This window comes from Aquarana catesbeiana, linkage group LG04, assembly GCF_042186555.1.
Source record: "Aquarana catesbeiana isolate 2022-GZ linkage group LG04, ASM4218655v1, whole genome shotgun sequence".
Taxonomy (NCBI): Eukaryota; Metazoa; Chordata; class Amphibia; order Anura; family Ranidae; genus Aquarana; species Aquarana catesbeiana.
In genome coordinates this window covers 255,313,636-255,326,679 of record NC_133327.1, presented here as the reverse complement: position 1 = coordinate 255,326,679, position 13,044 = coordinate 255,313,636, and the positions used below count along the sequence as shown (strand labels likewise).

The 13,044-nt window shown below is 40.6% G+C and overlaps 1 protein-coding gene across 2 annotated transcripts in view; it reads left to right on the top strand.

Moving 5' to 3' along the window:
* The window catches only part of IL1RAP (interleukin 1 receptor accessory protein), a 406,084-nt gene that overhangs the window by 384,439 nt on the left and 8,601 nt on the right, over positions 1-13,044 (top strand). Inside the window, exons 10-11 of one of the 2 annotated variants that reach the window (XM_073626396.1) lie at positions 3,264-3,407; positions 4,233-10,767. In XM_073626396.1, the coding sequence (XP_073482497.1) occupies positions 3,264-3,407; positions 4,233-4,615 (527 nt within the window). In that variant the 3' untranslated portion in view covers positions 4,616-10,767. Of the gene's footprint in view, positions 1-3,263; positions 3,408-4,232; positions 10,768-13,044 lie in introns of those variants that run through there. The other variant, XM_073626394.1, reaches the window with a different exon arrangement.

Here is a 13,044-nt window from a genome sequence, read left to right as displayed (position 1 = left end):
ACTAGAGGGCGATCAAGGGGTTAAATGTGTATTCCCTAGGTGTGTTCTAATTGTATGGGGATAGGACTGACTGGGGAAGGAGACATATCGTTGTACCTACTTAGTAGGAACAAACAATATGTCTCCTCTCCCCTGACAGAGCACGCACAAATCTCCATGCTGGCTCTCGTGCCCGCGATCGTGCGTGGCCGCCGACGATCGCTCCTGCCAGCCACGTGCATCGGGTCCTCCGCCGTGCAGCGGGCACACTCCCTCTGACGCTTCTTAAAGGGCACAACATACCCATACAAGGTTTCACCCAGAAGAGCCATTCTGCCAACGTATATCGGCGTGAGCCGGTTGGCAAGCAGTTAATAGACACCTTTTTTGTACCAGTGTCTGACTTTGCAGGAAACTAAATACAGCTTCATCATTTGGTTGTTGAAATCCATCCCTCTCATGTTAAGGTTATAGTTGTGGACACAGAGGAATTTTTCAACTACACCAGATGCTGTGCTAATTTGGATCATCATGTCTGGGTGAATGGATAACAGGACTAAAACATCCTGTTTGTCCTTCCAATTTGCTGTGAGCAATTCATTATTTCTTAAGCAGGCTTTCTCTCCCTTTCTAAGTATGGTATTTACAAGCCATTGGGGGAAGCCCCGGCAAAAAGGGCGCGTAGTGCCACATGAGCCAATTCCATTATTGTATGTGTGTCTAAAAAGTGGCGCGCTTGTATAAAAGTTGTCCGCTTACAAGTGGTACCCCTTGCAGGACACAGACAACACCAAGTCCCATACTATCTTGCCACTACTGCCCATGTGGTCTGGGCAGTCAAGGGTCTCCTCTTCACTGTCCCTTCCCTCATAAAAAGCTAAAATCACATGTATAGCATGTTGCCCTCCCACAGAGCTAATACATTTTGACCCTTGATGTGGCAAGCTTGCTGGGGAGATACTGCTTGAATGGAAAGTGGCCAGTGAAATGTATGAGGATCTTATCTATGCAAATGCTTTGTTGGGGTGTATCAGCAAAATTCTCAGTGAGGTAATTTATGAGGGGCCGTATTTTGTAGAGTCGATCATATTCAGGGTCACTGTGAGGATGACAGTGTGTTATCACTAAAATGCATAAAACGCATTATTGTCTCATATCTATGTCTGGGCATTGCAGCAGAGAACATGGGCATATGATAAATCGGATCTCTGGACCAATATGACCACTACTCATTCTTGTTTGTAATGCCCATGTTGAGGATTAGGACCAAAAAAGTCCTAAATTCGGATACACCGATAGGATTCCATGAGAATTCTCTGGAAAGAATTGAATTTGGGTGGGCGGCGATTACTGATCAGCATATAAATTGCTTTGGTCCACAATAAAATTAAAGAGATCTTCTGTGAAAAACAGCTCAAAAAAATCAAGGGGATGTTTCCACCTGAATTCCAGGTGCTGCTGAATCTGTGGGATGCCAATCAGGATTTGCAGGCACATCCGGAAGGACACTATGGGCTCTATGGGCCTATGTTCAAATTCTAGGTGGCTGCGGGACACGTCTAGTGCTAGCCACCACACCAGCATGGACTGCACTTTTAGGACTCACCATGTCACCAAGTGATACTTCAGTGCTGGTGTGTCAAATGCCAGCATGTACTAATCTGCTGGTGCCTGCCAGTTCACCAAAAAGTAGTGCAGCACTAGTACTTGGACCCTGCTGCAGATGAGACAAGTCATGCCTTTCTAACACTTCAGCTACCTGGGGTCGGGTATGCCTGATCTTAACAGGGTCCTCTTCTCCATCATCTGAGCTACCTGTCAGGGTTTCCGCTGCTCTCTACAGGTTCGTATTTTGAGGCGCATTCTGTCAGAGGTTTCCCCTTCGCTCTCATCTGACATGCTCAGAAGCCTGTAGGCCTCTTTACTAGTTTTCCTTTTTTTGGACATTTTGGGTACTAAATTTACAGGTACCTAGTGCAACTCATGGGGAAAAGAGCACCTGGCTGTTAAAAATAAAATTTACCTGCTAGTGCCTGCTAGTGCCTGCTAGTGCCTGCTAGTGCTAGTAGAGATCTGATTCTGTCAATGCTGCGGTTTTGTGTGCAGTGTATCACAGGTGACCGTTAGCTAAACACAAGTGCTGGCAGCAGACAGGGCTGATCCTGCTAACACTGAGTTTTTAGGGAAACTATACTAAGAGGGCACTATATTGATCTGTAATATATTGATCCGTACAAACACTATACACGATCGTGTGCAGGCAATCTAATGCTAACTCACCCTTGCTGGGATTGACGCTAACTGACCCTGATGCTATCTCATGTGGCTATTGGCAGTAATACAGTGTTCAATAAAAAATACTGTATATTGACACTGTACTAATGGCACTGGCTGGGTGACAGGGGTGATCAAAGGATTAATGAGGGTGTTCAAAGGGTTAAACATGCCTTTCTAAAGTGTGTGTGTGTAAAATGTGCTGCTTTTACTCATTGTGTCTCTCTCTTCTCTTCCTGGACTGAAAAGGGTCCAGGAAGAGAAGAACCAGCTAGATCCTGTGCCTGTATTTACAAACACAAGCACAAGGCTGCTTCTCCATTCACTGTGGGAGATCAGCAGGGTTCCCAGACAAAATCATTGGCTGGGACCTGCTGATCAACTGCTCCTGCAATGAATGGCAGCAGGGGGACACACACGTGTGCTCCTAACCCAGAAGAATGAGCGTTGTGCGGGTACGTCGCTTTGCCCAGATCCGCCACTTGTCCACAGTACATTGAGGGTGGGCGGATGGCTTGTCGGTTGGCAACTGGTTAAGATTTAAAAAGGAGCCAAATAACTATGTGATACTAAATGGCTTCATATGATCACTATTCTCAAATAAAAGACAGTTTTTTGGCATGATCATCCATGTTTTCAATATCATAACCATAACTTCATGCTTTCTGCCAAGGTATGCAAACGTTTGAGCATAACTTTAACTAATATGTATGATTCTCTATTCCATTCAACTTTAAATATTTAATAATGGCCAGCAAAAATCTATGCCCTGGTGCAGAGATACACCGCAAATAAGAACACGGATTTATGTTGTTCATTAAGGGATTACTTTTTTTCTTTTCATTTACTACATGAAAAGTGAATTAAATACAATGTAATAGAACCCTGTGAAGAATAAGTAAAATCCATTCTGTTCTTTAGCATTGCACTGCTTTTTGAACGTTGGTTTTTCAATCATGTATTTTGTTTGCCTATACAGTATCTGGTTTACATTTGTTGATTTTTCGCAGATGGAAAGGAATATGATGTGTATGTTTCCTACGCAAGGAATGCAGAGGAAGAAGAGTTTGTTCTGGTGACTCTGAGAGGAGTTCTGGAAAATGAATTTGGATACAAACTGTGTATCTTTGACAGAGACAGCTTACCTGGTGGAAGTAAGTTGCATTTTCACTTTCAAGTATCTTGACTTGACAAATTTAGTTTGATTTGTGTGTGTTTGTTCTATTTAGCGGATGATAACAGCTTACCTTATCTGGCCAGTCCAACAACAAGCTATTTTGTTTTTTTGCAATATGGCCAGAGTCTTTAAAATGACCTTTCGTTAGGCTTCAGGAAACCATACTGTATCATCTATTTTTAACTCCATAGAGAGGCCTTGTAAGACGATACCGTTATTCTTCGTAAGTACTTGTTCTTATTTTTAGTGGGAAGCATATGTCTAGTTGCTGTGACCATCTGGTGTAATGACTATGTATGTAGCAGTTGAGGAAACTGTCTAGACTGTCATGTGATTATAGTTCACTGTAAGAAATTGTTGCATTTCAGTTTAACATCATTAAAGCAAAGTATGCCCAGAACCTTGAACATTATTAATATTGTTAAACAGTGATGTAATAATTAGTAGTAACACAAGATGTGCAGATTCCCTGAGGTCTTCATAGTTGTCCACATCAGAGCTGTATTACCTTTTGCAGGAATAAGGTTATTCTGGGGAGGTTTCACATATTATTCCTGTACCTGTAGAGGCTCTGTTCACTCAGGACATTCCAAATGCACATAAGTAATTAAAGCATTTCTCACGTATCATGATTTAAAATGAGGCAATCACTTTGCTGGGACCCAATGAAACAATTCCTGACAGCATTTATAGGATTACATAATAAAAAAAATATTCCTGCTAATTGACTTTTTACCGACCTTTTCTCTAGAAATACAGTAAGAACTCTCGAAACACTAATATTTTCCTTTTTTCCCACCAGTCATTACAGATGAGACACTGAGCTTCATTAAGAAAAGCCGACGTCTTCTTGTTGTCATTAGCCCAAGTTATATCCACCAAGGTACCCAGGCCCTCTTGGAATTGAAAGCCGGCTTGGAAAACATGGCTTCCCAGGGCAATATCCGACTTGTGTTAGTTCAGTATAAGGCCATTAAGAACAAAAAGAAGGTGAAGGAGATAAAACTAGCTCAATCTGTTCTCAGTGTAATTAAATGGAAAGGGGAAAAATCTAAACATCCAGGGAGTAGGTTTTGGAAAGAGCTTCATGTTGCCCTTCCTGTTAAGAAAACCTATTTTACAAAGAACACAGGTAGCTTTCAAATGCTCACTCATAATTCAGCCTTCACTACAGAGGGGCTCTGAAATTGACATGCTGATCTTGACAGACAATAGTAAATTGACTTGACTTTTTGATATTTTCAGAAAAGTAACACAAGGGGAAGATAACCCCACATTTAATTAAGTTGCTTAAATCCAGATTTGGAGCTTCTCAGATGCTGCAAGCTAAGAGGAAGTCACGCTGAAGACCTGTGTTTAAGATAGATATTTTTCAAACATCTCTGGAAAGTATTAGGCCATCCCAGTTGCATTTTACTTGACAAGTGTGAATGTGAGCTGCTTGTTGTAAAGAAGCTCTAGAGACCTTTAACCAAAGACTCAAGGACATAGAAAGGTGGAAAAGTTAAAGAGAAGTGAGTAGCATTCTGGATGTAGAAGTTGGATGGAAAAAAAATGCTGACGTGATATATAACCAGTTGTGGAAATTGGATGTGCTACATATGCCCCAAAAATTCATGGAATTACACAGGGCCTGCATGTTAAGCCTTGTCCTTCTGCCCTGCTGATGCTCCCTTTCTCAAAATGACAGTCAGGAGTTGCTGTGTGACTGCTGCTGTCGAAAAAGATACCTTCTGACACAATGTTTATAAACACTGTTCAGAAGTGAGATAGAGATGCAAAGTAACTTCGATCTGCATACAAGGTCAGTTAAAGCAACCTGACAATTAAAAATAAACAACTTTTTTATAAAATTCCTGTTTAACCCCTTATTAACCATTGGTTACCCTTTTTAGAGTTGCTTTAAGAAAGTGCAAAATTAAATGAAAAAGCCTTTTTTTGTAATACTTTTTACCATAATCATACTTTTAATGTCATTTTAAACGGGACAGGTTTTGTTACTTTTTTGTCTATTTTTGTAATAGAATATTTAAAAAAAGTATTGTTTGCCCTAAAAAGATATATGTATTCCTTTGTTAACTCAAGTAATGACAAAGTTGTTGCTAGATAAACAGGTTGAGAGCAAAAATTGTATTGATCCATAGGGGTTGTATAGGTGTGAGAGCTGAAGTGGTTAAACATAAAGCATTAGGCAAAACATTGTCACACACAGCTGCCAGACAGCTTTCTTTAGCCTGGCTTCTCTGTATTAAGGAGAGGTAAACACTGATTGATTGTTCAGTCTCTTATTTCGCTTTGACATCATCATTACCCTTTGTACATCTTTTTTTAACCAAACAGTGTTGCGTGTGCTTTTTATCTTCTAAATGCCTAAAACTTAAACCTAAAGCAGCCACCAAACACGTGCCTGAAAAATATGCTTACAAAACATTTAGCAAAGGAAAAAATATTCCTGCATATGTAAAACACCAGGTGAAAATTTACACACTGCAGTAATATATGCAGTATTTGGTTATTGCTTGAAAAATTGAATTGCTTTATTTTAACAGCACAGGGGCTGCTTTAATGATTTATATCCATTGAAGCAGCACATATAATTGCAGGTAGATGGTTGCAGCAAGCATGGTGCTTAATTTATAAAACACCCATTGCTTGGCTAACCAGTGTTTGAGTCTGAGAAACCCTGGCTCCAAGCACCAGGCAATTCTCATGTGTTTTAAGGTAATAACCGTTACTGTTAACGGCTCTGTTACTACTGTTTGCATGCATTCCCAAAGCATGTGTACTAAACAGCTTTTAATATGTAATAAGGCAACGGGTGTTGCTTGAAAAGTCACAGAAACAGTGCCATATTAATGCAGTTTAGATTATTTATCATTGCACATTTTTTATTACTGAAAGTACTATTTATAAAAAAAAGGCCTTTAATAAGACTATTTAGGTGTATGTACTAGCTTTGTATTTCATACATGCATTTAATATGTTTGATATATGTTCAAAGAGGTATGGGAATTTTTTATTTGTTTTATTTAGAATCATACTTACCTAGGTGGATGCAGCATCTGTCCCCCTCCGGCTCTAACACTGAGAACCGAGCAATCAAACACTGCCGATTGCTCAGTTCTCAGTGCTCCCGTAGCAGAGAGCTGGTGACTGTCAGTCACCGGCTTTCTGCTCTGCCCCCCCCAGCTGGGCTGGAGAGCTGGACTGTGGAGGGTGCGAGAGCAGCCGGCTCAGACTCACAGCAGCTTGTGATCTTTCCCGAGTCTGGACCGGCTCTGTGACATCAGCCGACAGCGGGCTTCAGCCCACTGTCTGCTAAAAATGGGTCACAGGAGTGCAGAACGAACTGCACTCCTGTGGTCCGCGGTCGAAGTACAGCCAAATGAGCTTTGGCTGTGCTTCTCGTTTTATGTATTTGTTGTTATGGAAATTAAAGTCTTATTTTAAAGTGGACCTGAACTGTGGAAATTCCCAAAAAAGACAAGCGAAGAGCAAAGGACTAGTCACCAGTATTGCCTGTGGTATCTCTGCATCTCTGTTCTAATTACTGACTTATTGTTTCTAGTTCTGCATTGTGTCTCTGTGTAGAGAGAGCTATCTTGGTAGAAGAGCTTGACTTTGTCATAGCTACCCACCGTGACTGGTGATCGGATGACTGGTTGGGAAATATTCAAGAAGCAAGAAAGGTGTAGAAGGCTCAGATCTACAAAATACATGAAGCAAACGTTGGGGAGATGCTTGCATGCAGGTCTTTAGGTACACATGAACACATGGCCTTCTTAGATAAATACTGTTCATCACAACAAAGAGTGTTCACTATGTGTTCACTTTGTAGGAAACCCCCTTGAAGCTATATTGGACTTCATACATATGTTGTGGCACTGACATGCTGTATGTATCAGGGAGTTGAATTTTTAGACACTTGGATATATAACTGAATGACAAAAAAGTTATACTATATAAATAGTATAAATGCCATAGTATTGTTGTACCATGTTAGCCATCCATCTGTGTGGAAAGTTTACAGTCGAAGTGATAATCCTTAAGACCAGCTGAAGTTTTATGTAGATCATAGGTCAGCAACAGGTCAGTCGCACTCTACCTGTTGATCAAAGCCATGTGAAGATTTGCTGTCTGTACCTATTACTCCTGCTCGTTAACTTCCAGAGTCATGATCTGGACTGGGGTGGAGCAGAGATGAGAGGAGTTGCAGGTTGCATCCTCCATTTCCAGGAAAGACATTTTAATTGGTCAGAGGAAGGAAAAGGAAAAAGTAACAGCCACCTTATTGGCTGGTTGTGGGTGTGCTGTGTTGCTTATCTGCATCCTAGGTAACCAGAATAATTATACAATAATGTTTCAGAAAATCACATACTACCTTGTATAATTATTAAATATGAAATATTAGGACTCCCAGCAATTCCTGGTCACAAGGAGACTAGTATGTCCAGATGCATATTGGGAGATTTTTTCCCTTATCTAACTGATCTAACTTCTGTATTTAAAGTATCAGCGAAACAAACTTTTTTTTTAGTCGTGCTCCTGGGTTTTGTTTAATATATTTGGCTTTCTGAAACTAGTGGAATCAATACTATACATAAATGTGTATTTTATATTTGCCTGAGCTGGGCTGATTAGGTAGGATAAAAAAAAAAACTGGTATGCAGTTGGTGTTTTGTGGTGACATAGCGGTTTGAGGATGAGACTGCATCAACAAAAGCACCCAATAGTTTCAGAAATGTTGAATGCTAAAGATGCTGATGAGGGTACAACAATGAAATGAGGCAAGGGTATGAGACATGGGTAGCTAGAGAGGTTAGTGTAAAAATTATTTTGTAGGAATATATTGGGGTTTTTTTTAAGGATTTACTGGGTCATCTTAAAATCTTTTCAATAATTTATACATTCAGAATAATGACAGGTTCAGAATAAGCATTTTCAAGTACAGTTTTGTTTTTTTTATGGTGATTGCTATCTTCCTTTATTTACATAGACATGTCCTTCTGCAGCACTCACTAAATTCTATTTTTAAAGCTGTACTCTGGGCAACAGAAATAGGATAAAGCTTCCACTCCTTCCCCATTTAGGGGCAGTTTATATTACTATTTCTACATTCCACATGTGTTTCTGTATGAGCATTTTTGATGCATTCCGGTGCATTTTTGACACATTCCAGATGTGTTCCATACAGAAAAAATGCAGCATGTTCTACTTTTGTTGACTGCACTGAAACGCACTGCACTGCTGAGAACTTAGGCCATTGGAATACATGAAAAACACTGTGTTTTTGATACAAATTAAAATGCACTGGACTGCATCTGGCGTGAACCAGCCCTTAATGGAGGAAAACCAATTTTCTCCCTACCTTGTTCTATTCTAGATATATTCCAACTTCTAGACCTAGTAATGTCATAAAAGGGTCCCTTATCAGAAGTATCCCTAGCTTGAGACAGTGTGAGTACTTGGCTGAGAACCTTGCATGTTTTTTTTTGTACACAGATAGTGCACACATGTAGAGCTTGTATGGGCTGGACTGTAAGCAGCTGCAGGAGGGGTAACAAGGGAGCAGAGAACTCTGCTATCGCCACTGTAAGATTTTGCAGTAGAGGAAAAGTTAAGCTTCATTGTTAAACTGACATTGCTCTACCTCTGCACGTACAGCACAGGCAGGCATATATGCTGAGCAGGGTAATACAGCAGTGGTGCTGCAGTTTCCTGCTCACTTTCTCATTTTCCCTTTATGGCAGGTACAGTGTGGACAGAATCACTTAGCAGTTTTGCTCAGTGCTATCATGATTTAAGTAGCTAGAGGAGCCTTACAGCTATGAGCAGGGCAACAAATGATATGATTTCTGACCCCTGCTCAGCTTCCCCTTTAATCCCTTTATGGCAGACACTGACACTTACAGGAGCCTGATAGCACTGAGCAAGGCAGCAGTTTTTCTGTTCTCTATAAGGCTGCTGTGATTGCGAAGTGACTGGTTCGAACATAGCCTGACAGCTCTGAGCCAGCAAGCTAAGTAGCTGTCATGCTCACCTCCCTCTACCTATCCTGCAGGTGCAGTGGGCAAAAATTAAACAGAAGTAGGGAAAGGTGAGTGGTAAGCACTATACTGTTGCCTTGCTTGCTGTTATTGTCTAAGCAATCACATAACAGCCACAGCTCCAAGCATGGATCACCTTCTACATCCTTCTTCCACCCACTGTCAGACTGCTGTTCTGCAGCATAGGCAAAGATTATTCATGCAGGTATAATATGGCTGATTCGGAGGTGAAACACAGGAGGGTGAGCAACAGATTGGTGGTGAGCCAAATGGTTGTCCATCATATAGGAAGCAGGTTGGATGATTGGATGCATGGATAGGAAATGGCTGTCTTATTAATGTCAGAAAGCAATCTATTCCGTAGATTTAAAAGCTCCATGAAACACAGAAGGATATAAGAAGAGCACATTTAGGCTTCATGTACCCTACAGCTCCTAAACTTGAGTTTAGGAGCTTTTGGTGTTTTTTTTTGCCAACGCTCCATAAAAGCCTATGTGTTAATGGACACACAGGCTTTTAGCAGAGTTTAGGAGCTGCTGCTGTGGTTAGGGGAGCTTCAACCTCCCTCTCCTGAATGCCAAGGAATCGCATTCATGATAGGAACGATTTGACCCCCGGCTACCTAATATTGTGCTGCAATTTTGCAGCGGTTTGCGTTTTCTGGTGGCCGGCAGTCAAAGTAGGCTATGCGTACATGAAGCCTTAGTAAAGTTATGCAGATATACTGTATAAATGTTTATCACAAATTAGTTGTGCCCGGAGTTCAGCTTTAGTTCAGTTTCCCAAATCACTGTTTATTAAATCGCCATTAAGGTGAACCAGGCAAAGTAAAAAAAACAATATTTAAAATATTTTAAGGAACCTTTATCTTTATGATCAACCTTTCATCCGTATGATCAATTAGGCTAGTTTAGTGCTGTTAGACAAATTGCACTTGTGCAGGGAGGTTAGCCAGTGATTGTGTACAAAGTGTTGCCTTGCAATGAAATTGCTAACCTATTTTCTCAGCCTATAAAGGTTAATGCGAGTTTTCTGCTTCAAGGCATGTCAGTGGGGGCTAGTGTGTAAATATATGATGTATGTCCCCTAACAGTGTGATGGCCGATGAGAACCAATGTCTCAGTGCAATGAAACATAGCCAGTGACAACTGGCTGGCTCGTAATTCTTTTGATATTGCTAAAATTGTTATCCATTTTTTTACAGCACTGGATTTCCTTTATGTTACCTTATGTTTGTTTTTGCCTTTGTTACATATTACATGAACAAAATAAAGAACTGCCTTTTCTATACACCATGGGCGGCACAGTGGTGCAGTGGGTAGCACTTTCGCCTAGCAGTAAGAAGGGTCGCTGGTTCGAATCCCAACCACGACACTACCTGCCTGGAGTTTGCATGTTCTCCCTGTGCCTGCGTGGGTTTCCTCCGGGTACTCCGGTTTCCTCCCACACTCCAAAGACATGCTGGTAGGTTAATTGGATCCTGTCTAAATTGTCCCTAGTATGTATGAATGTGAGTTAGGGACCTTAGATTGTAAGCTCCTTGAGGGTAGGGACTGATGTGAATGTACAATGTATATGTAAAGCGCTGCGTAAATTGACGGCGCTATATAAGTACCTGAAATAAATAAATAAAAATAAATGATTTATGTTCATTAATATGTTTTTTGTTTTCCACTTTTTTTGGTTTGTATTTAAATGATTGTCATTTTTGTTTTATACATTATTTTTATGATTCAGAGCTCTTAGTTTTCACGCTGTGCTAGGAGTTCAATAAAATCAAATCATTATATGGTAGTATACAATAAATTGAGATGGTCCTCATGTTTATTAGCCTGTTAGTTAACTGGTCCTGAAGTGCTCGGACACTGAGACACCCACAGAAATATATCCCATACTAAACACACATGGGCCAACTCTTCTGTCAGCTTGTCATTCCAGCATAGCCTAAGGAATGAGCAAGAGACAGTATTGTTGAGCAATCCTACTGATCAAATTTTAGTAGAGATTCCACAAGACAATTTTTCTTAGTAATAGAATTATGAAAACCTTTAATTCTTTATTTCATTAGCAGATATGTTTTCCTGGCAATGTGGTAAAGAGCCAGAAAATACAACATATACACTGGCTAAATCTCTTGTAAATGGTTTATTTATGGTGAGAGACTGGTATAGGATCAGGGTTTATTATACTATAGTACTTGCAGCTTTATGTACTGGAATAAATAGCCTTGTTAAAGGAAGCATTGTGCCTGATTCATGGCTATACTCATCTAAAATACAATGCACATTTTAAAGAAAATCTATACAATTAACATGGGAAATGTGAAGCACAATGAAATTTGTTGCACTGGTGATAAACATGTGGCCAGTGCTGGAAGAAGGCTACGTCTTAACAAAAAATAATCTTTAATTCATTATTTGAATTAAATAATGAATATTTCACTATTTATCCTTGAAGGTGGTGTGTTTGGATAAATATTTAATCTTATTTGAGTGAATATGTAATATACATTTTTATTTAATCTTATTTGAGTGAATATGTAATATACAAATGTCTAGTAAAGGAGACCTCGTCCCTATTTCCCTCAATAAAAAATACTCTCACCTCTGGCTTCATGATTACAGCTACTTTGGTGTTTGGCAGTTATATAGGGAAAATTAGTAAAATGTAGCAAACAAAAAAGGATTTAAAGAGACCCTGTCACCAGATATAACATTTCCTTTTAAACACTTGCAGACATTGCGCATATTGTGTATTCACATCTTTGGCAATAGAGCTTCAAAACAATTTAAAGTATACATTTAATTCTATAGCAAACCAAAGTGTCCTAGGGATCCAACACTTCCAGGAGAGTGTAATACATTTCTATAATGGGCTAATTTAAAGCGGAGCTCCAGCTACCCCCCCCCCCCCCACACCAAAAAATTAAAAGTCAGCAGCTATAAATACTGTAGCTGCTGACTTTTAATATTAAAAGCTTCAGTATCACTGGATTCCTGTCCAGGAATCCAGTGATGTCAGCAGCCCAGCCAATTTTTTAATAGGCTCTCAGGTGCTGCCGCCGATATTCCTTGTAAGGGAAACTGGCAGTGAAGCCTTGCGGCTTCTCAGCAGGTTCCCTACTGCGCATGCGAGGTCCCCCAGAAGTGGGGAATGGGTATATGTCAAAAACAGGTACCCGCTCCCCCCAAAAGGCTGCCGCCGCCATCCCCGGTAAGGGAATAATTAAGTGAAGCCGTGCAGCTTCACTTCCTGGTTCCCTACTGCGCATGCGCGAGTCTTGCTGCTCATCCTCTCTGGTCCCTGCTGTGTTCTGGGACCTGTGTGTCTCCCAGAATACAGCGGGAGAGGACAGTGTAGGTGCTGGAAATGGCGTAGGTCACCGCAAGCGCCGCGGTGATCTATGCCAGGAAGTAGGAGCAAATACTTGTATTAGACAGGTATCTGCTCCCTCCTCCCCCCCTGAAAGGTGCCAAATGTGACACCAGAGGGGGGGAGGAATCCAAAAAGTGGACGTTCCATTTTTGGGTGGAACTCCACTTTAACTATTTATTTGGTTACTTTACT